The sequence below is a fragment of the Primulina tabacum genome, chromosome 13 (assembly GCF_025594145.1).
Source record: "Primulina tabacum isolate GXHZ01 chromosome 13, ASM2559414v2, whole genome shotgun sequence".
NCBI lineage: Eukaryota > Viridiplantae > Streptophyta > Magnoliopsida > Lamiales > Gesneriaceae > Primulina > Primulina tabacum.
This window is the reverse complement of record NC_134562.1, coordinates 35,478,893-35,504,036: the sequence shown is the minus strand read 5'-3', so window position 1 is coordinate 35,504,036 and position 25,144 is coordinate 35,478,893. Positions and strand designations below refer to the sequence as shown.

The 25,144-nt window shown below is 35.9% G+C and overlaps 4 protein-coding genes and 1 long non-coding RNA gene across 10 annotated transcripts; 2 read left to right on the top strand and 3 right to left on the bottom strand.

The window, feature by feature from the left end:
• Positions 1–1,972: 1,972 nt before the first annotated feature.
• LOC142523288 (uncharacterized) lies at positions 1,973–4,728 on the bottom strand. Of its 5 annotated transcripts, none has more exons than XM_075627027.1 (4): positions 4,539–4,728; positions 3,793–4,068; positions 3,188–3,376; positions 1,973–2,370 (listed from the first exon to the last, which is right to left on the bottom strand). In XM_075627027.1, exons 2-4 carry the CDS (start codon positions 4,036–4,038, stop codon positions 2,287–2,289), a joined length of 519 nt encoding a protein of 172 aa, XP_075483142.1. In that variant the 5' UTR covers positions 4,039–4,068; positions 4,539–4,728; the 3' UTR covers positions 1,973–2,286. The 5 variants fall into 5 exon arrangements, with proteins under 5 accessions (XP_075483142.1, XP_075483141.1, XP_075483145.1 ...); XM_075627026.1 differs by having other exon boundaries at positions 3,793–4,064; XM_075627030.1 differs by having other exon boundaries at positions 3,793–4,000; positions 4,539–4,725.
• Positions 4,729–8,175: 3,447 nt separating this feature from the next.
• Positions 8,176–10,463, bottom strand: LOC142522360 (uncharacterized). 2 transcript variants are annotated; one of them, XM_075625689.1, is made up of 2 exons: positions 10,249–10,463; positions 8,176–10,153 (listed from the first exon to the last, which is right to left on the bottom strand). In XM_075625689.1, exon 2 carries the CDS (start codon positions 10,145–10,147, stop codon positions 8,357–8,359), a length of 1,791 nt encoding a protein of 596 aa, XP_075481804.1. In that variant the 5' UTR covers positions 10,148–10,153; positions 10,249–10,463; the 3' UTR covers positions 8,176–8,356. The 2 variants fall into 2 exon arrangements, with proteins under 2 accessions (XP_075481804.1, XP_075481805.1); XM_075625690.1 differs by having other exon boundaries at positions 8,176–10,118; positions 10,249–10,462.
• Positions 10,464–11,069: 606 nt separating this feature from the next.
• On the top strand, positions 11,070–13,909 carry LOC142522561 (lanC-like protein GCR2). Its single transcript, XM_075626016.1, has 6 exons — positions 11,070–11,394; positions 11,540–11,718; positions 12,274–12,385; positions 12,481–12,597; positions 12,679–12,990; positions 13,477–13,909. The coding sequence occupies exons 1-6, from the start codon at positions 11,227–11,229 to the stop codon at positions 13,813–13,815; spliced, it is 1,227 nt and encodes a 408-aa protein (XP_075482131.1). The 5' UTR covers positions 11,070–11,226; the 3' UTR covers positions 13,816–13,909.
• LOC142522562 (uncharacterized) lies at positions 13,634–16,164 on the bottom strand. The gene is made up of 3 exons (XM_075626017.1): positions 15,920–16,164; positions 14,954–15,159; positions 13,634–14,808 (listed from the first exon to the last, which is right to left on the bottom strand). Exons 1-3 carry the CDS (start codon positions 16,007–16,009, stop codon positions 14,550–14,552), a joined length of 555 nt encoding a protein of 184 aa, XP_075482132.1. The 5' UTR covers positions 16,010–16,164; the 3' UTR covers positions 13,634–14,549.
• Positions 16,165–17,050: 886 nt separating this feature from the next.
• LOC142521711 (uncharacterized) lies at positions 17,051–18,609 on the top strand. Its single transcript, XR_012814368.1, has 2 exons — positions 17,051–17,178; positions 18,283–18,609. It is a non-coding gene; the product is annotated as an uncharacterized LOC142521711 (long non-coding RNA).
• The last annotated feature ends 6,535 nt before the right edge of the window (positions 18,610–25,144 follow it).

Here is a 25,144-nt window from a genome sequence, read left to right as displayed (position 1 = left end):
ATTATATCAAATTTCGCACGTGGGACCAACAAATTTTAGGAGGAGGGTCCAATCAAATCAAGAAATGAGAGGGTAGCTTTTAGATATTATTATATAATTTGTACATTTGTTGTCATTCCAATGATCTACATCTGATTTGTCTTATGGTGTTTGATTTTGATCCTCGGAGAAATACCCCAAAGTCCATGGGACAGAAAGCATATGTCCGATACAAATTACACATCTATATATTACAATTGACATTAGATTCTTTCATACATATATTACAACCATGTATTGGAATTCATCTATTTAATAGATGCATGCTTTGCCCCATATCAAATTATATGCATTCGGATTATCTATCGACATCGATTATATATATGTATGTATATAATTCTAACATAAAAGATCAAATCACACTAGATTGAAAAACCCCAAAATATAATTTATGTTTTCGTGAAAAAAAAGTTAATGTTTTGTCAGAAAGTGTATGTTTTGTATTGTGTGGATCTTTGTTGGTGAATTTTGATTCAATTTGATAGTGGGAAGCTTACAAGTAGATACGGACCCGTAAAGTCTGCTAAACCCTTCACTCATTTCCTCAACCTCTACCCCTGTGGTAGTACTCTGTTTCTTGGTTCCATTCTTTGAATAAAAAGTCAAAACACATCATCAATATATTGCATATTTTGTAATTTTTCTCCTAGAAATTCACGTGTGTCACGTACCCACAAAATTTGATTTGACATCTTGAAAATAATAATAATAATAATAATAATAATAATAATAAACAATATAATTAATTGATTTGACATGATTTATTATTATTATATATATATATATACATGTATTTATTTAACTTTTGCTTTGACGCCTTGTTTTGGGCCATTTCTAAACATTGTTACAGATTCACAGTTGCGTCGTATATCAAGTGTTTCTTGGTCTACATGATCTCAGCTTGTAAAAAAACAAGTGACTAAAACTTCGATGAAAACTGAACAAATTATGAACCACCAACAGATACAGGCTAAGCACAAAATGTCCTTTCCAAACAAAAATAAAATTAAATAAAATGGTGCACATGAAATCCTAACTACTCTATAATCAATATCAATATTTTTCTGAATTAACTACAGCTAATGAAACACATACAAATAAAATATATATTCTAAAATTATTTATGATATTGTTTTTAGCATATCCAAATGATTGTATAGCAATCTCTTGCTTGATTGGTCTTATTGAAGATAAAAGTGTTCGAAGATGTTTATATCGCTACGCCGAGAGTTAAACAACTTTTTTGCACCAAAAGAAATCGTGCTTGTTGGGTCCTTATCATCCACCGCATATGGTCATCTCTCATCTGTTAAAAAAAATGATTTATGCATTACAAAACAAATGTATACAAAAGTCCGTGATGGGTCGCAAGCCTACAAAATTATATATCTAACACTTACAAGTCATGTTAGCTAGACGTGCCCCCTACCTATGCATCATAACGCGAATCTCTGCAGGTCTCCCTTTTTTTCTTCAAATTAATTAAGATTTGATTGAAATTTATTATTTAAAACATTATCTATATATATGTTACGTATATATACAAACTACTGGATTGTGTAAATATCTGATAGTGTTAAGAGTATTGAGATGGCAAAGACTAAAAAGCAGGAGAGCTAGTTTTTGTCGTGTACTTTTTACATCTACTAATTAAATATTGTTATAATGATATTATGTAAAAAAAATACTGTAATCATTTTGGAGAAAGTACTATGATTATTTTGAAGAAAAACAAACCACCATCTCCAGATTAATTCTGAAAAGGGGATGCGTAATTTCAATTTAAAAATAATTAAAAGGTTTTCTAAATTTCTTTCGATGGTAATAACACGTAATAAATAATACGTTCGAGGAGTTGTGCGAATTCATGAACGTAATTAACACATTTCCTTGGAAATCAATTATTCTTAAAATAAAGAAAATATACATAGGAGATTTCGAAGTGATTATTTTGCAACAAGTAATCGGAGGAAATTATCTGCGTAATATGCCCGAATGTTCGACTTTTTTACAAGAATAGCAGTACTCCAGTTCAAATTACAAGAGGCTACCTTTCCATTTTCATTTAGTGTCGCTTAATATAAGACCCATTAGCCATTACTTCGTGCGACGACCGATGTGCAAATATGTAAGAACCGAACACGGTTTTCAGCTTTTGAAGACAGCAACCGGCGAGACAAGAAACAGACTGTAAAATGTTGCAACAATGTAGTGTTTAAATGAAGAGTGACATCTATTAGCTAACAACTAGTTGGATCCACGTCTGACAGTTTCCTCAGCTCGTGTGAGGCCATCTGTCAACACATCCACAGTCCAATCCTTAAGATCTTCCTGCAAGATTACAAGAAAGCAATCAAAGTTTTTTGGATGATTATATTTACAAGCAGACTTGAGAAAAATGTAAGGCTACAACTCAAGGCAGTGAGTTTGAGCAAATGCCGAATGATGCAAGGTGGTTTTAGAGTTGCAGCATCGGCATGATTTCAAAGGAATAATGGTATATATCATATGTTACACACAACTAGATAAAAGTGTAGTGTGTGCCTGTTATTGTGGATGCATGAAGGAAGAAGCATTGATACTGGTTTGTTGACAAATAGATTGTGTATATAAAATTGCAGGTTGACATATCCACCGCATGCAACATTTTGGTGCCATGACCTGTATGGTGAGGACTTTCAGACCATGGCTCGGGGAAGAAATTTTTTTGAAGTTTATCCACAGCATGAATTTCCTAGATCGGCTGCATTAATGAACAGCAGCTATCTCATTAGATCATTAGCTAGACAAAACCATCTAGAGATAGTTGGTTGAGTTAGGTTGGTCTCTCGCACAGAGAGACCGTCTCATCTCAAGCTGGCCAATCTTTGGAATTGAACAAGTGGATATACCAATTAAAGAATTGTGTAGTAGAAATCGTTCTTATTTCTTATTTTGAGGTAAGTTTTGTTATGCTTTCTTTTATAATTTCAGGATTTACACTAGTACATTCCTGCCAACTCTCCCACCTAACGCTAGTGGCTGATAAATTAGCATTTAAACCTCAAATTTGATTCGCGCTAGGAATAACACATAAAAAAATAAAACATAATAGTTTTTTGACCCATATCATATCATATCAAGAAAGTCGGGGATAATTTTTATTTACCAAGTGCACAGGTTCGCCAGTCCTTATTTGTGCATTTGAACGAGCAAGCTTGGACTCAAATGGAGTCCTTGGCGGAAGATCTTTAATTACTTCCCACTCCTCACGAGTAAGCATTCTAACTGTTCCCTGACCAGGAGGGGCATTCTTTATCTTTCGCTCGAGTCTTTCCTGGGACGTGGACTCGTCATACTGCAGACAGAAAAATGAAGCTATATTGCTTGCATTTATTCCAACATCTCGACTGGAAATTACAAATTGAAACCTAAACAATATGGCTGGTTTACTTAAACAACCCCAGAGAATTCCAAATAAATTCAAACAATCTACTAATCCTGAAAATCCTGAGGGTTCTTCAACAAAATCAAGCGCTAACATTTATTAGCTAATGAAATTATGAACTCAAAAGCACTTCAGTGCTTGTGAATTTTTAAAATGTTTGATTCAGCTCATTAACTGTTTATCAAGTAGCATTTGTTCCAAGTGGTAAGATCAACGCCCTCAACGGCAAATAGAATGAATATCTTAAATTTTGGGTCGAATTGACCAATTTTCATGGAATGTTTAAAATTTTCTTAATGATCAACAATTTACAATTTAAGCAATACCATCATAAGGAGCTTCGCGAATAGAGCAGTTCCCACAACCGTGAGTATCATTGGCATGGTTGCTGTGTCAAGAAAAGATCTTGACTCTGGAACTTCCACAAAAAGTTTATTTTTCTTCGGATTTCTTGTTTTTTTGTTCTTTCGTATTTCAGCAACCTTCATCTTCAAGGTATCACTAGGCCTATCGCGGGGTATTGTATGCAGTTGTCTACAAATTTGCAGTAATATCCGGTCAATTCCACGCATTTCTCACCCTGTGGTCTCGTATATCCCTTGCTTGCCATGATTAACCAAGCATTTGAATATCAATAAGAGAAATAGGCAAGTCCAATTGATGCATAAACGTACACACAGAGATATATGCATAAACGTACACACAGTGGGGCAACGTCATTTTTTGATATGCTGCAATGTATTTGGTCTTTGGTCCACGTGCAAATACATACTTGGACTATTTACCAGCACAGGTTCAAGGTCGAATAAATTAGTTTCTGAGAATGTTGAACATACTCTGATACATATCTTTTTGAGCAGCCGTGTTGGTGCCATAACAACACAGCTTGAGCAATAAAGCATTTCATCGAACATGTAGGGTGCAAATTGATCGATTCATAGATCACACAGTTACCAGAATAACTAATCGCATTGAATAAATTTCGATAATAGCTACCTATAACTTTTGGTAGCATAAATTTCAAAGAAAAAACACACCAAGGAACAACAACAAAAACAATAATTATCAATACCTTGGCACAGTAGTAAAGTTGAATACTGGGAGTTAGCTAGAAACCGTTGGTTGATGAGTTTTCAAGCAAATCCAGCCATCTCCATTGTCGTTGCACAAATTTTGATCAGTACGCACTCCTTCTGAGAGCATACCGCCAACGTATAGGGTTCATCGCATCTTAATGGGGTTTTATATATAAATGATGATATTTTTTTTTAAAAGTCTCAAATAAATTTATTTTTATTCATTATTGTATTATAAATGATGATATTTTTTTTTAAAAGTCTCGAATAAATTTATTTTTATTCATTATTGTATTATCAATTTTTGTAAGAATCTTATATTACTAATTTTATTTGTTATCTACTCATAACTGATTTTTTTTAAATTTTTTTGTTACTTCTTATTTATTCAAAAAAATTAGGGAAAATAAAGAAGCCTTCTTATATTAAAAATAATACATAAGGAAATAGATTTATTTTAATCACTTTGAAAAATAAACTCATGGAAGAATGCATTCATAAATGGAAACTATCTAGGTAAAGAGTAGATCTCTTGTGAGACGATCTCACGGATTTTTATCTGTGAGACGGATCAAACCTACCGATATTCACAATAAAAAAAATACTTTTAGCATAAAAAGCAATATTTTTTCATGGATGACCCAAATAAAGGATTCGTCTCACAAAATACAACCCGTGAGACCGTTTCACATAAGTTTTTGTCTTACGTAAAATAACGGTTCAATCGGAAGGTCATACCAAAACATTGTTAATTATATAAAATAGTAATATATTTGAATTCTAAAGATTATAAATGCATATATAAATAATAAAAATAAATATTTACCAAGGTTTAAAAATCAAATAAGGTTTTATACTGCTAAAATAATATTTTTAACAAAATGTAAAATTCAAATAATCATGTATATAACAAAAAAAAAATTTAAAAATGTGAACTGATCCAATCGATTTTTAATCGGTTCGCGGTTCAATATTGGTCCAACCGATTCTTGTCAATTTTTTATCGGTTTGACCGATCAAATATTTTCTGGATGTATTTCGGACCGAACACATGATCGATTCCCGATCGAACTGTTGGCTCAAAGTTGGAATTTATCATTAATTTCTGTCCATATAATATAAAAAAATACTTTCAAGTTAATTTCGTGAAATAAATTTTCAATCAATTAATAAAAAAATAATATTTTTATTTCAAAATATTAAAAAAACTATATCACAAAAATGTATTCAATTATAAATATGACTGTTCAAATTTCGGATTTATGATAATTTTGTATGTATATGCGTGTGTGTCACAAAAAACCGTCTCTTTTACATCCAAAACACGTTTTCACACTCATATACATGTAATTGACACTCGGGAAATTGAAGAAGAAGAAGAAGGTGAAGAGCAAATGAGCAGTGGAGTTAGCGTTAAGAAGACAATCGGCAATATCAATGAGATATCTGGGCAGAATCACTAGCGAGGATGAGCTTTATTCAATGCTCAAGGAATGCTCCATGGACCCCAATTACGAGACTACAGTACTAAAGCTCCTGCTTCTTGGTAACTTTCTGTCCCTTTGTTTCTACTGGCTCTTTTTTTTTTTTTTTAAACGTTGACCCCACTTCTGATTTTTCGTGAGCCAAAATTGCATGGGAAAAATCCATGTTGCTATGAATTTTCGTGTTTCTACTTTATTTTTTATGATTAATGACTCAATTTAATTATTCCTGAATTTCTTACAAAGGACAATGGTTTAATTTGATCACTCAACCCATTTGCCTGATGAAATTCGGGCCAAACACAGAGATCAACTGTCTCTCTTGTGGCCATATATTCCACAAGTCGTGCCTCGAAAAGTGGTTAAAATATCGGAACACCACATGCCCCCTTTGTTGGGATTGCATGATACCTCAAGACATGGAAGAATACAAGTGTCTTATGTGAGTAATTCAACAGAATCCTTCAGACAGTATAGTAGAATGTACAGTGTCCATAATATATCAAGCATGTATATGTTAAGCTATCTGCCAATATTTTGCGTCCTCTTGTAGTGATGGGTCAGCGCTGCTTGTTCTGGAATTCTATGTATCTGACTGTTAAACGGATGCCTCCATTTGTTCCCCGCAAATCATCATGTTTCAACTTCGATGGTATCCTAGAGAAACTTCTCGGCCACTAAATTTTCATCTAATTATTAAATGTAGAAAGATAATGCTGCAACAAGAATCTTAAATAAACTTGGGGATTCGTAGAATTTGAGCATGTTTGATAAACTGGATGATATACAAGCTATAACAATATGCAAGTCCAGAGTAATATGATCAGTAAATCTATTTGAACTGTTAAGTTTCTTCATATTTTGGTGGTTAACTCGGAGAGCTTGGAACCAACAGAGATGCTAGTGTGGGAAAGACCCTCGTTTCTGTGGCGTCGACACCTGAAGGAACCGGCATGCGTGGTTGGTGAGCACAAGCAGCTGTATTTGGTGCTTACCGACTTCCTCAGGGCTGGTGAGGTTGGTAGTGAGGATGAGGAGCGGCAATGGTTCTTCTTTCTTACTTGAAATGGCACTACATTTATCTTCGATTTCTCATGCTTTCCGCTTGCATGTGCTCCTTCTTCCATTCTTTCCTTAATATAAATATACATGCATGCATATATATACGTATAATCATTCGTCAGAAGAATATTTCCATATAACGTCTACATTTATATACGTTATTTTCGAGCATTTGCAACAGGAAGGGCATAATTAAATCGTGAAAGGAACGTGAGAAAAGTCCTTGTTCATTGTTATTTCTCCAAACTTCAGCAAAGTATTCGTGAATTGAGGCTTGGAAACAGAGGAAAGAAGAAATAATATTTTATATGCTAGACGATCTTGAAACAAAGAATAATTGGAATATGCATCACGAAAAGGATGGATTTTGTAAAATTTGTTACACATAACTAATAAATGGATTGCATTAATCATGCTTATATAATTTAACTGCACAGATTTTGAGCTGCAAGATTCTTAGAAATCTGGTAAATTTGTTCTTATAATGTCAATGAAAGAAATAAATTATTTTATTGACTTTTTCTCATTTTAGATTTTCTCCCAGGTTGTGGTTAATCCTGAATTTTAGGCCATAAAAATGCTGTGTTTATTATTACCTGACGAAAAAATTGAATTGAGGTCTTACACGTGGACACATGACACTCTTTTCGGGAATTTAAATATATACAAAGATTACTGATATATGACAGTCTTTATTGCTGACTGATTACAGATTATTTTAATGTGAGATTCTACTTTTGGCTCTTTATCAGGTAATTTGAGTTTTATTTTCCAGAAAAATTATGACCTTTACAAACATCGGTACATTTTTCAGCAGATTTTTCTCTTGTGCTTTTAGCCAAAGCTACGGACCATGCGAGATCACTAAGCTTAAATGAAAGTGACAACTAAATAATTAGATGGATGATAAATTTTTTGCAAAGAACGTACGATTTCTAGTTTATAATGCAAGAAAATGCAAGTGTTGTTGGAAACTACAAATACATATATATATATATATACAAATTATGGGACAAACAATACTATTGCATAAAGTATCAGTCTAGTTTCTTATTTTCCAGAAAAATAACAAATTCAAGAAATCGTGGAAGAAGTAGCGGGCAAGAAGATTGAAAAGTAAAACACCAGATACAAAGGCTAACAAAGGCAGCAATTTGCATCTGGAAAAATGATTGATTTAACCTATCAATAAGGGGAAAAAAGACGTAAAGAAAAGCAACACTTGAAGAGTACACATCGCCAAAGGTTGGCGGGGAAATATGGATATATTAGCTAGCAGAGGTGCAGGTATTGATACCATCCTTGCAATCTTTTGTGAGATCATTGAAAGTTTCAATCTGTATTTTGCCCCTCAAGAACACTTCGGTGTCCACAGAAACCCTCATGTATCCATCAAACTCGACAGGATTTCCCTTATTCAGCTTTGTCATTTCTTCATACCAGTCACTATTTTGATCCCACAGATATTTATATTCATCAAGAAAGTGTGTGGAGTACTTGTCTTTTAAAGAATCAAAGAAGGAAACCTCTGGTTCGTTTGTTGCAATATAAAGGTTCCTTCCGTCTTCAATTTTGTCAGGTAAACTGGCCAGAAGAGCTTCTGGTGAAGTATCTCTATCGACATTAGGCCACAGCTCCTTGTTGCTAGCTTTCTCACCTCTCTCAACGTGAACAGAGTCAAAATCCCAGTTCATTCTTGACGCAATAGCTGATGCCACGTCCAACAACCTTCTACTCTTCCAAATCATATGCCATGGCCGTTGGATAACTGACTCTGCTTCACCTTCACACACACGGTACCAGTAATTGTCAGGCTCCACAGAGCCAAACTTCCTCATAATTAACGTATCCTTGACAGCAAAAAGCTTCATGGGCGTGGTCCTGAAATCCTCCACGAGATGCAGATTTAAGCCATCTTTGAGCTGCCACTTGTTCCAGTCCATCCAGAACTGAGTCTGGTCCAGCACAGATGTCGAATCCATCAGGTGCTCGAAGTCAAAGTAAAACCTGAAATCTTTTCCTTCCTCATCCTGACCAGACGAACTGTATATCTTAGACAAGCACAAATTCAGATCCATGATCAGAGTTCGATTTAAATACTGCGCCTCCCCCAACATACACATGAAACTCCACAAGTATTGTTGCATGCTCTTACACCTATCCCCTCCGCCAGAATAAATCAAATACCTTCCACGACTGAACGAACCCTCTGATTCCACCTCAGGAAGTGCGTCGTTAACAGTTTCCCCAACTTCTGGTAAGGCAATAGGGTTAACCTCCACCTTTGGAGGCACCTTCTCGAACACCTCCTTATCCTTTTCCTCGTTCTTTCCCTTCCTCTTCCTCTTCCTCTTCCGCGCATTCCCACCCGAATGATAGTCACCAATCTTAACTACGCTGAGAGTACAATTATCAGATCTCTCAAGCATAAAACTCCTATAATCCTTGTAAAACGCAGCAGCCTTGCCTTCCTTGGGCCTGAATCGCCATGCCATGTGGCAAGAATGTTCAAAACTCCCTGGAACAGGCTTTCCAAACCGGTAAAAGTGAATGTCCTTGAAGTACTCAATGGCAGACCGCATCATTAAATGGAAAACATCTGGATCACGACAGTCAATGGGATCGTTGACCCTGCAAACAGTTGTCTCAGAAACAATATCAGGATCTCCAACTTCACTGAGGGCAGCAGATTCAACATCAGTGATGTTTATAAAAGTTGCAAATGCAGTTTGATTGGAAGCTACAAAGTCTTCCCCGGTCTTCACTACAGCGATATCAGATTTAAAGGTGGCACTGGATTCTGATGTGAGGAAAGTAGTTATCTTCGTGGAAGGGTGGAACAATGGATCTTCAGGCTCATACGTTGCCGCAATTATAGTGAAAATCAAGACCCCGATGACAAATAAAGAGAAGCAGAGGTTCCCTATCATCGCCAACGCATTTTGACCTAAATTTTCCGGCCTGAAACCTCCATTCCTCGGAAAAGTAAATGAAGAACGACTCAACATTTTCTTTCTTTGTTCCTTTTCCCTGATGCCACAATCGCCAAAACATAACATTTGAAGCTGAAAATAGAGAATTGAGAAATGCAGAAACCATAAAATAGGCCCCAATTAAAGACAATGGTGACTACTGATTAGAAAAAATTAGCGAGAAAAACCTTGGGCTTGGCAGATCTGTTACGGCTGTAGATACATTGATCCGTATCGATTAGAAGGAAGATCTCGTCACCTGCAGCGAGGACATTTGGAGCAGCTCACCTGAATTCCTCTATCTGAGATTCCCCTGAGCAAAAGGGAGCTCGGAAATGCTTTCAAGTCTTGGTCGTGGAAGCTGATGGTAGTGCAGTGCGCGGAGTCTCTCTAAAATGAGTGGTGGGTGACATTGACTGATAAAGTGAGCACACCGACAGTTAATAAGGGTAGGATAGTCATTTGAGAGTAATTTAAATGTTATGGAAAATTAAAAAAAAATCTCGTGATACCATTTTAATATTTAAATATATATTTACTTTCAATTTAAAAAAAATTCTTAGCCCAAAACTAATTAAAAAGTTGACGAAACTTAAAAAAATTTATATAAGAAAATAGTTCTTTTCATTACGATATTTCTAAATAAGATCTTAGATAACTTTTGTTGATGATATTAATATTGATATTAGTAATAATATCAATCGTATTCTTAATACAAGTTAGAATTGTTAAGTATAAATATGATGTCAGAAATAGATCGATGTTATATCATTTTACAAATCGAATTAACATAAATAATGTCTCATTGCATAATATGAATTCCAAACATTCATGATCGTGCATCTAGTTATATATAAAATGTCAAATAACAAAAATTCTTCATTTTTTAATCTTAATTTTTAACATATTTTTACACATGATCTCAAGTCAGCACAAATGTGAAAAAATAATAATTAATTAAATAAAAAATCAATCATATATTAATTGCTAGTTGAACCGGCTCTACCCAAAACCGAATCGATCCACGGTGAGTCTGTTCGATTAGAGAGCTTCTTTCGACCATCCTGATTCCTGAGTCCACCGCCACCCACAGCCGCCTAGCATCTCTCCTCCTCCGATTGGCTCCGTGATCAACAACGAACAATCCAAACATCTCGAAGAAAGGCATGGCTGATCGTTTATTTCCAAACGAAATGCCAGATTATATCCCGGAAATTCCACCACTAGAATCAGACGCGGTTCCTGCCTCGGATTCACTCACCAAACTTCTCCATCTCCCATTCAGAAGCCTGTGTCAAGGCCTCACGAAAGAAGCTTTATACCTCAAAGAAATAGTAACCCTAAGAATGATATCTTTTAATCATCATTTGTTTGTTAAATGCTATCTTTCCCTGCCGAAGAAGAAAAAAACATTACTATTATGCTCATTTTCTTTGTTTCTACTATTAAATTTCTTGACTTGTGGGGTGCTTCTTTTAGATCGTGAATGAGACCTGGGTCGCTAAAGGAAAGCGTGTTGATGATTTTGATCTGTACACTGGTTCTCTGGGGACTGCTTTCTTATTGTTTAAAGCATATCAAGTGACCAAAGATAAGGATGATCTTGCTCTTTGCTCTGACATCATTAAGGCGTGTGATTCTGCCTCCCGTGGCTCGAGGTGAAGTCAATTTTCCTCTCTATATGGATGGAAGTATGAGTTTGTGGATGAAATATGTTGTCCCTGGACTGGTGATTTTCCCTACTTGCGTCAATTGTTGAGCTTTTTGTGTCACAGTAGCTAGGTGCAGAGCAATTGACCCGATGACTGAAAAAACTAAAATAGTTTTTCGTGTTTTGATGGTTTTAGTACTCTTTAGTACTATGGGATATGATAACTTAGTCAGAAATCAAGAATTTGGTATTTGGGAGCATTGTCTAGTGTTCTGGCCCTTGAAACATCTATATTGCCTAGTTAAAAGAAATAGAGAAGCACGTTGAAATTTGAAAATCTTAAAAGTCCAGTAATTATGGTAATTTAGATTTAAACTCATCGACCAAAATTGCTCCACGTGTTAGCACAATTCAGATTTTGAAGGGATTGATCATTCTGAGTATATGAAGTTAGATCTTCTTGTTTCCCGTTTAATTGGAGGTCATCTCCAATTAGACACATGTTTCATCTTGGTTCGCCACAAAAGTCCACACAAAAAAAACTGAAGAGTTATATTTGCAGCCGTGTGACTTTCATATGTGGGGTAGCTGGTGTCTGTGCTCTTGGTGCAGTAGTAGCAAAGCATATTGGCGATGAACACTTATGTCAACGATACTTGACACAATTCAATCAGGTATTTCATCAGTCTGTTGCTCTGTGTTTAAAGCAACTTTTCCAGCTTTTCCCTTTGTATTTCAATGTTTTTATCGTTTCAATGTTTGAGTTCAGATCAAGCTTTCTAAGGATCTTCCAAATGAAATTCTGTATGGGAGAGCAGGGTTCTTGTGGGCATGCTCTTTCTTAAACAAAAATATCGGTGAAGGCACCATATCTACCGCTAGAATGGTATACCCTTTTCAGAGTAGTACGGTTGAGTTTCTTTTGCAAGCATAAGACAGCCTAATTGCTTTAATTAAATTTTATCAGAGGGCTGTTACTGATGAAATCATCAAATCTGGTCGAAAATTGGCTACAGGATTATGTCCTTTGATGTATGAATGGCATGGAAAAAAATATTGGGGAGCAGCCCATGGGTTAGCTGGGATTATGTACATGTTAATGGATATGGATCTGAAGGCAGATGAAGTGGAGCATGTAAAGGGCACACTCCGCTACATGATAAAAAATTGTTTCCCTAGTGGAAATTATCCTTCAAGTGAACGAAGTGAAAAGGATAGGCTTGTGCATTGGTGCCATGGGGCTCCTGGTATTGCACTTACTCTCGTGAAAGCAGCCAAGGTACATTTTGTTCCATTTTATATTTTATATCTGACCCGGTAACAAAACCTGTAAACTGGCGCAATGAGGGGAAGAAATTAATAGGTGACAAAATAATGATTACATTTGCTCTCTGAAAATATCACAGAGTAGCCCCTCTCATGCTCTAATCTTTTTAATTTTGGGTATGAAATTCAGTTTGACAAACATAGGTTTGATCGGAAATAGCATCGTTTGTTTTCTCCAATTAGATTGTAAACAGTGAGAAACGTGATAAATATAATTGGTATGAGATAAAAATATTAATTTGAAGGAATTGTTTAAAAAAAATGAAGCTTCTTCTGGGACTGTAGCATATGGTGGACAGCTTCATAAGAGAATGAACTTGAATTCATCCTCTACCTCCATGGAAGTAAATTTTATTCAAAGCTTTTCTTGAAGAGTCTTGCATTTAAAGTACCAGCTTTTTTTAGTCCAACATCAGTAATCATTTAATTAATTTACCAGGTTTTTGGGAGTGAAGAGTTTCTATACGCAGCAATAAATGCAGGGGAAGTGGTCTGGAATCGAGGTCTACTTAAACGAGTGGGAATTTGCCACGGCATCAGTGGAAATACCTACGTATTTCTTTCGCTATACCAATTAACAGGCAACCCAAAGTTCCTGTACAGAGCCAAAGCATTTGCTTGCTTTTCTCATGATAGGGCTCAGACTTCCATATCCGAGGGTATTATGCATGGAGGTGATCGACCCCACTCGCTGTTCGAAGGCATTGGAGGAATGGCTTATCTCTTTCTGGACATGAACGACCCATCTCAGGCTAGATTTCCAGGTTATGAACTCTAGTTTTCTTTATACATACATGAAGTTTGTGTATATTGTTTACTTTTTGAGTATTTACGAAAAAAAATCAGTGTTATAAGGACTGGGTCCTAAAATTTAGACACTTTGTGGTCTCCTCACCTTTTCGTCTCAATATTTAGGGGACAATATCAATATAGTGAAGGCATCTGCAATAAATAATACAGTAAACGTAACATATGTTGTTCATAATCTATGATCGCCTTTATAGATAATTATAATATTTGAATTTTATTACGAAAATAAAAGGTCAGGATAAAAAAAATCATATAAAATATATAAATTAATTGTTTACCCCCCTCTTTCAATGTCGGATTCAGTACCCGTTGTGGTTTAAACATTTTCGACAATTATATGCCTACCACTGGTATCCAGGAAAGGAGACAAATCAAATTGCGTATTGCATAGAACATCTAGAGTAAGGTTCCCAACAATAAATATCAAACTTTATTACCACTTTTTCAAACTTAGTTCAACTATTTACTCCTGTCTGCCTACCTAGCACTCGCCAATGTACTCCTTTCTTGAACAAGGCAAACACACCGCATGGTTCTTGCATCTCGTTTCATATCTTATTTGAATAAAGAAAAACAAGTGGTACTGCATAACATCTACTAAATGTATAGGTAAAGAAATCTCTCTGTTTTTACTTGAAGTAATCTTATTTGAATAAAGAAAAATCAGCATCAATGCCCTTATCAGTAGGAGACTAATCTGGTTCACTTATATGCGGCCATGCCAACTCCTGCTTCGCCTCCATAAGGACCGAAACTTCCCCGGGCCCTCGAATAACTATAGTAAAAGAACTCTGAGATCAGGGCCGTGAAAAAAATGAAAGCCGCTCCTGCTGCAAAGACTCCCTTTCGAACAGTCTCGCAGGAAGGCGGGTTCTCAAAAAAGTCAGTTCTATATTTTGTGTGATAAGCATTTCTCACCGAACCAGCCAACAAGCAAACCTCCGCAATGAAGAATGTTACCCTGCACTAAACAAAAGATTGTTTGGTGATTAATAAAATATTAATTTCGTAAGCTTCGTCGATTCTCTAAAAGATTCTACCTCAATATTGCTGATTCTCACAGAGTTAATTAATGTTGCATGTGCAAGGAGCGTATGCGTACGTACCAGCAGATGATGAAAAGAAGAACGGCACAAGCCCTTGAACCACCTGGTTTCAGTGGATCTCCGCAGCAGAAACATTTGGTCGTGACTATGATAAGTACTTGACTGGCCATAAGGAATAAAAACGCACCGACGCCGTATTCGGTTGCGATGTCCGAGTCATAAACACAATAGTTATAATTGATCTCGCTATCAGGCTTCGATATTCCCTGTCAAAAGTTAAAAGTTTTCTGACATTAATAAGAAGCAGTGATACCGGTAGTATTACATCTGAAGCCTGAGGCATGGCATTACATTATCTGCAAAGGATGAAGCATCCCGTTTTTCGTTGAAGGCTGTATAAACATGATACAACACGAAAAATCAGGATGACCAAAAAAAAGTAGAATAACTTGTTAATACCCTCTAATTAACAGATCCGAAAAGGCATATCTATTTCAGGATTTTCAGATTTGAGATCATCTGGGATTAACTTCAGCTAGATTCTTGGTTGTTGATGTTGGGCAATTGTGAACTTGAATGAAAATTGTGGCTTCGTCTCCTGAAACTGGAATTCGAAGCTATCTCAAAATGACTGTTGGCAACTCATCCCTGACCTCCCCAAACTCCAGAAAGAATCTCAAAAAAGATGAAACGACGTTCAGTATTGTTTGGTTTAGTTTTTTCATTATGTATAATTATTAAAATTATATTTCTAAACATTATACTTGAGAACATAATAAATAATATTTAGTTTATTTGCTTATATGTCATATGCATCTACATTTTTTATATCGTGAGATATTTAAAATAACAACTTCTGTAAAGACATTCGAACTTGATATATATATATGAGAACACATTTCTATTCAGTGCATAAACTAATCAAGGACAAATACAAGACACAGCATAAAGTTCGCAGATGGAGCAATAACTCATTTGAATTCAGGTGTTTGAAGAAAGGAAGGGACTAAATATATAAGAACTTACAGTACTTCTTCTATGCTCAGCGGCAACAGCCAACCCAAAAGCAATGAGATCCAGAACGAGGACAATGATCATTACCACTTTCGAAGCCATTTAGATTCGGTTTGGCGAACTCTGATGATCACTTCTAAACTCTATATATCGACGGGCTATATGTATGTGTGTACTTCACTCGAGTGATCAACAAGTTAGGGAAAGTTACACGACAGAGAGAGATTGGGTATCGACCCCGAAGGCGATACCTCAACCATCGTTCACCATCAAGCAAAGGTACGTACTAACCACCAACTGATACTGCGGTGCATTGTTTGTTTGTTTTTATTAAGAAAACATTGTCATTGTTTGGCAGACTCCTAGGGACATATGTTGATACATTAGCGTATGCTTGACGGTTGTGTATCATATCAAAACTATGTATGAAACTCTACGATGATGATGATGTATTTGGTGGCGATACTTTAGGAGTGCGGTTGATCACTTTAGCATCTTTTGAGCCAAAACTAATAATTTCCGATTGTGCTTGATCATGTGATAGGATTATGAGATGTTGAATTAGATCTTAATTATTGGATGGATCGATATTAGAGGACAAATAATACTAATTGAATTAATAATACTATATTTGGTGCAAATATTTAGTTTATAAATATAGTCCGTGTGGTTTAATGATAAATTTCATTCCAAAACGAAAAATTATTTATTTATTTTCGGAAATTTAAATATTTCGCCATTATCTCTTGTTACTTAATGCTTAATAGAGCAAGAGATTTTTATGAACCAAATTTTATATATTTATATGATATTTCAAAACTATCTAGATGTGAATTGTGAAGAAAAAATAAAGGGGTAATCACATTTTTTGTCCTATAATTTGCATTTTTCTCTTTTTTGTTTTTTTAACAATGAAATATGTAATTTTTAGTATTATAACTTGCATGTTTTTTTTCATTTATATTCCTGATATAGTAAATGTTTAATTTTAGGTATATAACTTGTATATGTATTTGTAAATATAGCTCTCACCGACATAATTGAAAAAACAATAATAATCTGAGATATAAATGTTTAAGAAAGTTATTTATTTAAATTTTCAGCGTATAGTATCATTGTTTTCATCGAGATATTTTAAATAAAGAACTTTGGTACGAGGAAAGAGTTTTGTGCCGGAAGTTATAAGCTGTAGATATGAAAGACGTGCAGGCAGCGCATCGCTGCATGTACGTGCGACGGCGCGAGAATGCCAAGAGAGAGCCTTCATGCCGGTATTTTCGTTTCGCCATCGTTTTAGTACTCGATTCATTCCTAATCGGATCTAGACCTTTAAAACACATTAAACATCAATTATTACCTCTCGAAGATGTCCTTTTGGTCGATCAGAGTTGTGATTAAAGTTATATTAATTTGCGGGCGTTACATGTCTCGTTAATGTTATAAAAAAAAACTAAAAGTAAGAGATATATGTGATCTCTATATATATTCAGCAACGTAGATAAATATTTTGTTGGGTTTTGGAAATGCTAACAATTTTGATTTTGATAATAATAAAACTTGTTATTATATTGTTATCATAATTCGTCAAGTATATATGTAGTTGGTAAATCAAGAGTAGAAAGTTTTGGGAAGCTAGCTTGAAAATTTCAGCATAACAGAATCCGCTTGTTTTAGTAGACATTCGCTAAAAATGTGTATTTGGTTGTTGAATTCGAATTTCAGTTTATCAAAACTTAATGTCTCTTTACTTTATAACACACGTAATGTTGTTATTTTGTAGACATTGTTAAACCATTTTATGTGTTCTATAAAAATACCAAAATTTTGTTTACAAAGTGTTCGATAAAAATTTTCAAACGAACATTTTTATATATTGAACTTGTATATCATTACATATCTTTTAAATGTTTTATAAAATGTTTAGTCAGTTTTAGATGGATTATTTTTAGTGTTTTCTGTTTTGTTTGAAAAGACTAAAGTACTTGATTTAATTTCTTATTCAATATTTCAAAAACCGAACAATATTTATTGCTCAATGGTTCTCTCTCACTAATCCTAATATACTTGAAATCAAAGGAAATTTTCATATGAAAAGAGATCTTCGTGCTATATTATTTATGAAATTTGAATTTCTATATAACCATTAAAACAAATATGGGTATATTCTGAAAAATGTGGAATACGTATTTTTATGTGCTAGAATTAATAATTAAGCCGGTGCCAAATAAAAAAAACCAACCTTAGGAAAATATATAACAAAAAATGTACTTAATTTTTTGAGCAAAAAATTAAGTAGCAAATTATTTTGAATGGAATCATTCCCTGCTTTTGTCTATTGAAAGATCTCTTTATCATTAAAATCGTTTTCGTTGCAGCAATGATTTTGGTCCTGCACCTGCTTTCCTTGAGCATATTCTCGCCTGCAAAGTACTTCGATAATTGGTTATTAAACCAAAGTCTTGGATGCACAGCAAGTTGGAGCGCCTGCGAACCGTCCAAGGGATTCCTCAGCGCGGACGCTTCACTTTGAAGCTGTAATCATTCATGGTACGTAGTATAGGACTGACTGAACTTTAAGATCAACAGGTTTCAGTAATAAGATGGGAGAGTTATTAAATAGGTAAATTTTTGTGGCTCAGGGAATGGGTTTGAGAAATGTGTACTTCACTATTTGAATTTTTTCCTGAATACGTGCATGTCTATTATTATCGCCTCTAGTTTTCTATATGCCATGATCCATCGTGATCAATGTTTCCTTATGGCCCCACGGCCTTGATCAGGCTAATGTTACCGTTTATACCCATTGAAACTATCGAATACACCGATATTATACATACATATTCACCCCGTGTGTGGTTGGATTCGGTCAAGTTGAGACTATGAGCTATTTTTGTGGCGGAAGCGACAGACTCCGCAACTTTTCGATCTGGTCTATTCCAAGCTGCGTACGTACTCAATTAACAATGGTTCCATATCATTTCCCGAGACCTTGGAATGAGAGTGAACATGTTTGAAATTGAGTAATCTCTCTCCGTTCCTTTGGTCCCCTCGAATTAACCAACAGTTCTCGCTATAATAATGTGGAATCATGAGGAAAACGGTAACCCCACCACGTCTGCATTAGGGAGTTGCAGGCCCACACACCAACGTATATATCATTATTGGTGTTGTTTGGGATCCATCTTTTCCTTTTTTTAATCTCCCCAAATTAAGCACAGCGCTCTATACTGAAGCGGGAAAGGAGAAATAAGATAAAACCTGTCACATGGAGAAAAAAATTTCTAAATAGATTTGTCGGCATCGGTGGTTCAATACCCGAAACATCGTATTCTATCAACCGACCAACTGTCCGAGTAGGCCACAGTTGATACCAAAAAGCACGTGTCCCCGCAACACGACAAACCGCCCAAAGGGGCAACCTGTCTCTCATTCACTTCTCAATTTACCATTCTATTAATCACCATCAAAATTTTTTTAAAAAGAAAGAATAATGTAGAATTCCACCTGAGGGTTTTTGACTTTTTCCTCTTCACCCATGACTATGAGGAGCTCGTCGGGTAGGGAGTACCCCAAACTGCCTAGCATTTTTATGCCCAACATGATCCTCCAACCCTGAGTTATAGGTCTTATCCCCGATGACTTCGAGATCCGCGCCCTTACCCCGACCAGCGCCCCCATCTATCCCCCCAAATGTTTTTATACCTTCTACAAAGACTAAGTTGAGGGTGGGCTTCTCTTTCCCGTTCATTCTTTTTTCTAACGCATAAGTAGGTTTTACCACATCCATTTAAACACCAGAGGACAACTACTTTTACGCCTCAGCTCGCTCTAACTCCAAGTTCCTCGAGTGTTTCCCTAGCAACGTAAAGTTTTGCAAACACTACTACTTCTTCATCAACCTCCCTCATGCCTTGGAAGTGCTTTACCCAATTGCAAAACAATCTTCCTACTCCCCCTAAACTTTCTCGCTTCCTAAGATCACGTCCCAATATCGTACCAAAAACTCTTAAAATATTTGGACACAGATCATTAGGTGGCATAATAATTATCATCATATGCAATATTTTAAGTTTATTCTATCAGATGACCGTGTTAATTTTTTTGGTCTTAAATTACTTAACTATATACAGATCATTGATAAATTGACTCCCATGTTCGCTTAGAACAAGATTCTTTAGATTTGACTAGACAAGCTATGCCAATGACAAAGGGAAAAAAAAATCAAGATTTCACATTGGAAAATTGAAGTAAACAAAAAATTTCAATATGTTTAGTTTTAGTCAGTATTATCGCCTCTCTCCTTGATTTATTGAGACCCTTATTTGAACATAACAATAATCTTACGTTGTATTTGGAGTGATGAATTTGAAATTCATAGATTTTGATAATAGTTTTAATATTAATAATGAAATAATAGATGAATTTTAAATTCATATATTAATTATTTACACAAAGTATAAAGGAAGGTTCACTACAAGAAAAATGTCATATGGTTTTTCACTACAAGGAAGGTTTTTAACCATTGTCGTAGCCTTTTTAAAACTGTTGTTAAAGCCAGTGTTGTTAAATGGTTCGCTCAAAGACAACGATTTTTCACCGTTGTCGTAGCTACAATTTGCGACGGTTTTCAAAACCGTCACAAATGAAAACCGATGTCGTAGCTACAATTTGCGACGGTTTTGACAACCGTCGCAAATTATAGTTGCGACGGAAAGCATGTATAAACTGTCGCTACATTTAGCGACAGTATTCATGTGCAAAACCGCCGCTACGTAGCGACGGTTTATATGAGTTCCGTCGCTAATATTTTAGGTAAAATAAAAAAAAATTAAGAATTTGATAAATCTGTGTTGTGAATTGGTACAGTCGTATAAGAGATAAAAAAATTAAGTGTTGTGAAGTGATAAAATCGTGTAAGAGATAAAAATTTTAAGTGTTGTGAAGTAGTAAAATCGTGTAAGAGATAAAAATTTTAAGTGTTGTGAAGTTGTAAAATCGTGTAAGTGAGAAAAATTTTAAGTGTTGTGTAGTGAAGTGGAAGAAAATGGAGCGAATTTACAGGTATTTATAGAGAGCAGTAGAAGAAAATGGAGGGAAAAGTTTGGCGGGAACGAATTTTTGAAATTTGCGACGGTTGTCTTTCAACAGTCGCAAATATCAGCAACGGTTTTAGCTAAACCGTCGCTACAATTAGCGACGGTTCAGACCGTCGCTACAATTAGCGACGGTGTAATCTGGAACCGTCGCTAAGTTCAAATTAGCGAAGGTTTAACATGATACTGTTGCTAACTTTAGCGACGGTTTAGTTAACTTTGTCGCTAACATTAGCGACGGTTTTCATGAAAACCGTCGCTAAATAACGTTGTGTTTTATTCTAAACACCCTAATCGACAACGGTTTTCGAAAACCGTTGTCGATTGTCCAAAAAAACACGCTAATAGACAACGGTTCATGAAACCGTTGTCATAAACGTTCAAAGACAACGGTTTTACAGAACCGTTCTTATTGACCCTAAAAACCGTTGTCTTTGATCATCAAAAGACAACGGTTTTTAGGTTTTATAAAAACCGTTGTCTTTTGCTTAAAAAATGATCTACGACAACGGTTTTAGTTAAAACAGTTGTTAAAAGTTTTTTAACAACGGTTTTAGTTAAAACCGTTGTCGTATGTGTGTTGTTGATTCTCAAATTTCTTGTAGTGGTTTCTGGCTTAGCCACTCCAAAGCTCAAGTCAATACAAGATTCACCAAGAGAGAGAATTTATTGAATATAGTAGATTGTCATGTCTCTCAACTAAGCATACCTGATATTTATAGGTGAGAAGATGACCTCGATTACAGTGCATGTACATTGTTCCTGATTAGACATATGTACATGCCCTGTCTTCTGATGACTGTCAATGCCATGTCTTTTGTCAGTAGGTATGGTGGCCCATACTCGTGGGCCCAAACTGGTGATTAAGTGACCTGAACCCTGGTCGGGAGTGAGGATCAGAACCCTATCTAGGCTAGAGGACCCTTGCTGGGCTAGAGGACTCTGGCAGGACGAGAGGACCCTGGCCAGGATAAAGTACCCTGGTCGAATGAGAGTACCATGTTCGGGCTAGAGGACATGTCTGTGTTAGAGGACCCTGATCGGGCTAGAGGAATCTGGTCAAGCGAGAGTACCCTGTCCGTGCTAGAGGATCCTGTCTGTGCTAGAAGACCTTGGTCGGGCTAGAGGATCTTGGTCGAGTGAGAGTACCCTGGTCGGGCGAGAATACCTTGGTCGGGCGAGAGAAATTGTCCGGGATAGATGACCCTGTCTAAATTTTATCAATGCTCTACTCTTTGGAGCAAATTATAATTTGGCTCGGTTAAGTTTTTTTTTTTCCCGAGTCCAAGAATTATCCGAGTCCTTTCCGGGATATCATAAACCAATACGCAACGAAAGGTTGAGCTCTTCTATGATTCCATCCGAAGCTCCTGAAAACGATATTCCAAATCCTTTATTTTCCAATTCGTACAAATATTATACATTAGTTGATCCAGACACGAAAAGGAAATCATATCTCATAACCTATGTTGTAGATGGATTCCCGCATCGTCTTGTATCATACAACTACAATGGACGGATAGATCTACCTCAAGTAATAATTATTTGATTTGAACAAACTAAAGATATTAAATATTGATATCTAACTGACATGATAATATTATTTATATTAAGCAGTTCATCTAGAAACAAGTTTAAAAATATAATCAACAAGAAACAAATTTAACCATTAATAAAGTGTGCACAACTACATTTATCTTGCATCATAAGAATCTCCGTATATTTACTTGTATCATGAGTATGAACATCAATTAAAGAGTTTTTTTTTTTAATAAAAAAATTCTTCGTTAATTTGAGTATTAAAATTTTAATAACATTCGGTTTCATTTAGTTCATTTCTACATTTACCCCTATTTTCATAATATATATAAAACCAACTAATTAAATTCCAAGAAAGTATTTTTTTTAATAAAAAAAATCGAAACTGTACAAATACGCAAAACGTGCGTCGACTAATAAAATACTGACCTCACCACGGTATGAAACATCGCAATCTCGGTATCAAAGAATGGCGTTGTCCGAATAAAACGATCACGGGTGACTCGATCAGTACGTGTCACCGTGTCATAAAAGTTTCAAAGATGTGGAAATTTGTCTAGTTTTACTATTATTGTTTACTCGAAAACATGTCTGTAAATGGCAACATTGCGAAGTGGATAAAATGAATGACTCAGTGCCACGTACGCTCTAGATCGACCGTTGGTGACATTCAATTTGTCAAATGTTGAATTCAAAGAAGAACCCTCTCTCGTTTTGGTCAATTGGATGAATAGACAAACCAACCATTATCAATAATAATAATATTATCTTAGACAGTACACGTGGATTATATTCAATAATAATATTACATATATTATTTTCAAAATAAATATTTTTTCCCTTTTTCTCTGAATTTTTCCCACTCAGTTTTATTATATATATAAAAGCCCTTGACTTAAATAATAATAATTTGAAAATAAAACATGTAAATTTTTTTCTTTGATTGATAGGGACATGAATTGGGGTTTGGTGAGGCACGTTATCTGAATTCTGATAACGTGGCTCCCACCGTACCAAATCCCCAACCACGGATGCACACTCTCCGGTTAATTCATGATTTAAGATACATAGTAGCCGGTAAAATATAGCTGAATATACGATTTTGATATATTTCAGAATATTCATTAGGTATGTATCACCTCAATAATATACATGATGCGATCCTAGTGAAATGGATGAGCAGGGTCGGGTGCTTCCACCGGATCGAATCAATAATATTGTTCAGGAAAATGAGCAAGGTAGATGGATCTGTGAGCTATTGCTTCCACTGTGTCCCGCAGACAGGGAGATGAACTCGTGAATGGGCGTCGGAGGAGTGTCCGGCGTGGCCACTCCGATGCTTAAGTCAGTGAATGATTCAAGCCAAGAACCAATGTAACCAAGTGATGGTTGTGATATTGGTGTGAATGAATGAATGTAAATGTAAATAGAGAACCTGGTATTTATAACAGGAGAAGTAATGATGATCTCGTTCTCCGTGTTACCTACTAATTATAGTAGGACGGCTGAGCACACCCTATATTCTGACATGTCAAATCTCATACTGGTCACATCCAGCCCATCTGATTTTGTCAACCCATCGACCTGGTGTCAGAGATGGGACAGTCGCCCACATCCTATTTTGCTAGTATACTCGAGTGCGGTGCTCATATCAAGGTGGCCTGGGTAGAAAGTTCCCGGGAGTTTGAACGAGAGCCCGGGCGTCCAGTGGCCCGCGGAGGAGACGTCCCGGGTATTCACCCGCCCGGCTCCTGATGAACCCTTCCTGTCGACTTGTCCTGATTCTGGCCATCCTGGGTCGTCCATGCCCCGGGCACAAGAATCGTCCATGACTCGGACATAACCCGGGTTATCCCGAGGGTGTCAATACACATTGTTATTTTGATTAGAAATCTCAATTATATTTCCACTAGGGGTCTCCGTACTGCGGTTGGCCTCGGTACAAGGTGTAAGACATATTATCCAATCCAAAGAAACTAAAATGTCGTGATTAACAAATGTACTCCGAACAAGGCAAGAATCCAGCCAAGGAAATTAACCTATGTATATAACGTCAGAATTGACGGCTACGATTACATCCACGCAGCGGAAATATTGTAATATGTAGCTACTCAGCACCACGTCAATCTTAGAAAATTCAGTCAAATTCCCCGACTCTTAGTATCCCTCTCATCCAATTTATTATTCATTTTCCTTTTGTCAATTTTTCGCCAACTTTATTGATTTAATTCGTGGGATACTCGAAACATTTTTTCTGGGTAGTGAAAAATTTACAAAAAAAATTTGGTCTGTGTTAGGTGCAATAATTATTTTTGCTTGGTAGAGCGGTCGAACCGTGGTGCTTGAGCTGCTGTTCGGTTTAAAAGATTTGAGTTGCACTATTACCACCAGCTATAGTAAAGCGAAGAGCACTCGGTCCAATAATTGGTATCAGAGCCAAGGTCACGGGTTTGATTCTCATTGATTGCAAGGAGTGCAATTATTGAGAGAGAGATTGTTTGGTGCAATAATTGTCCTTGCTTGGTAGAGCGGTCGAACCGTTGTGCTTGAGCTGCTGTTCGGTTTAAAAGATTTTAGTTGCACCATTACCACCAGCTATAGCTTT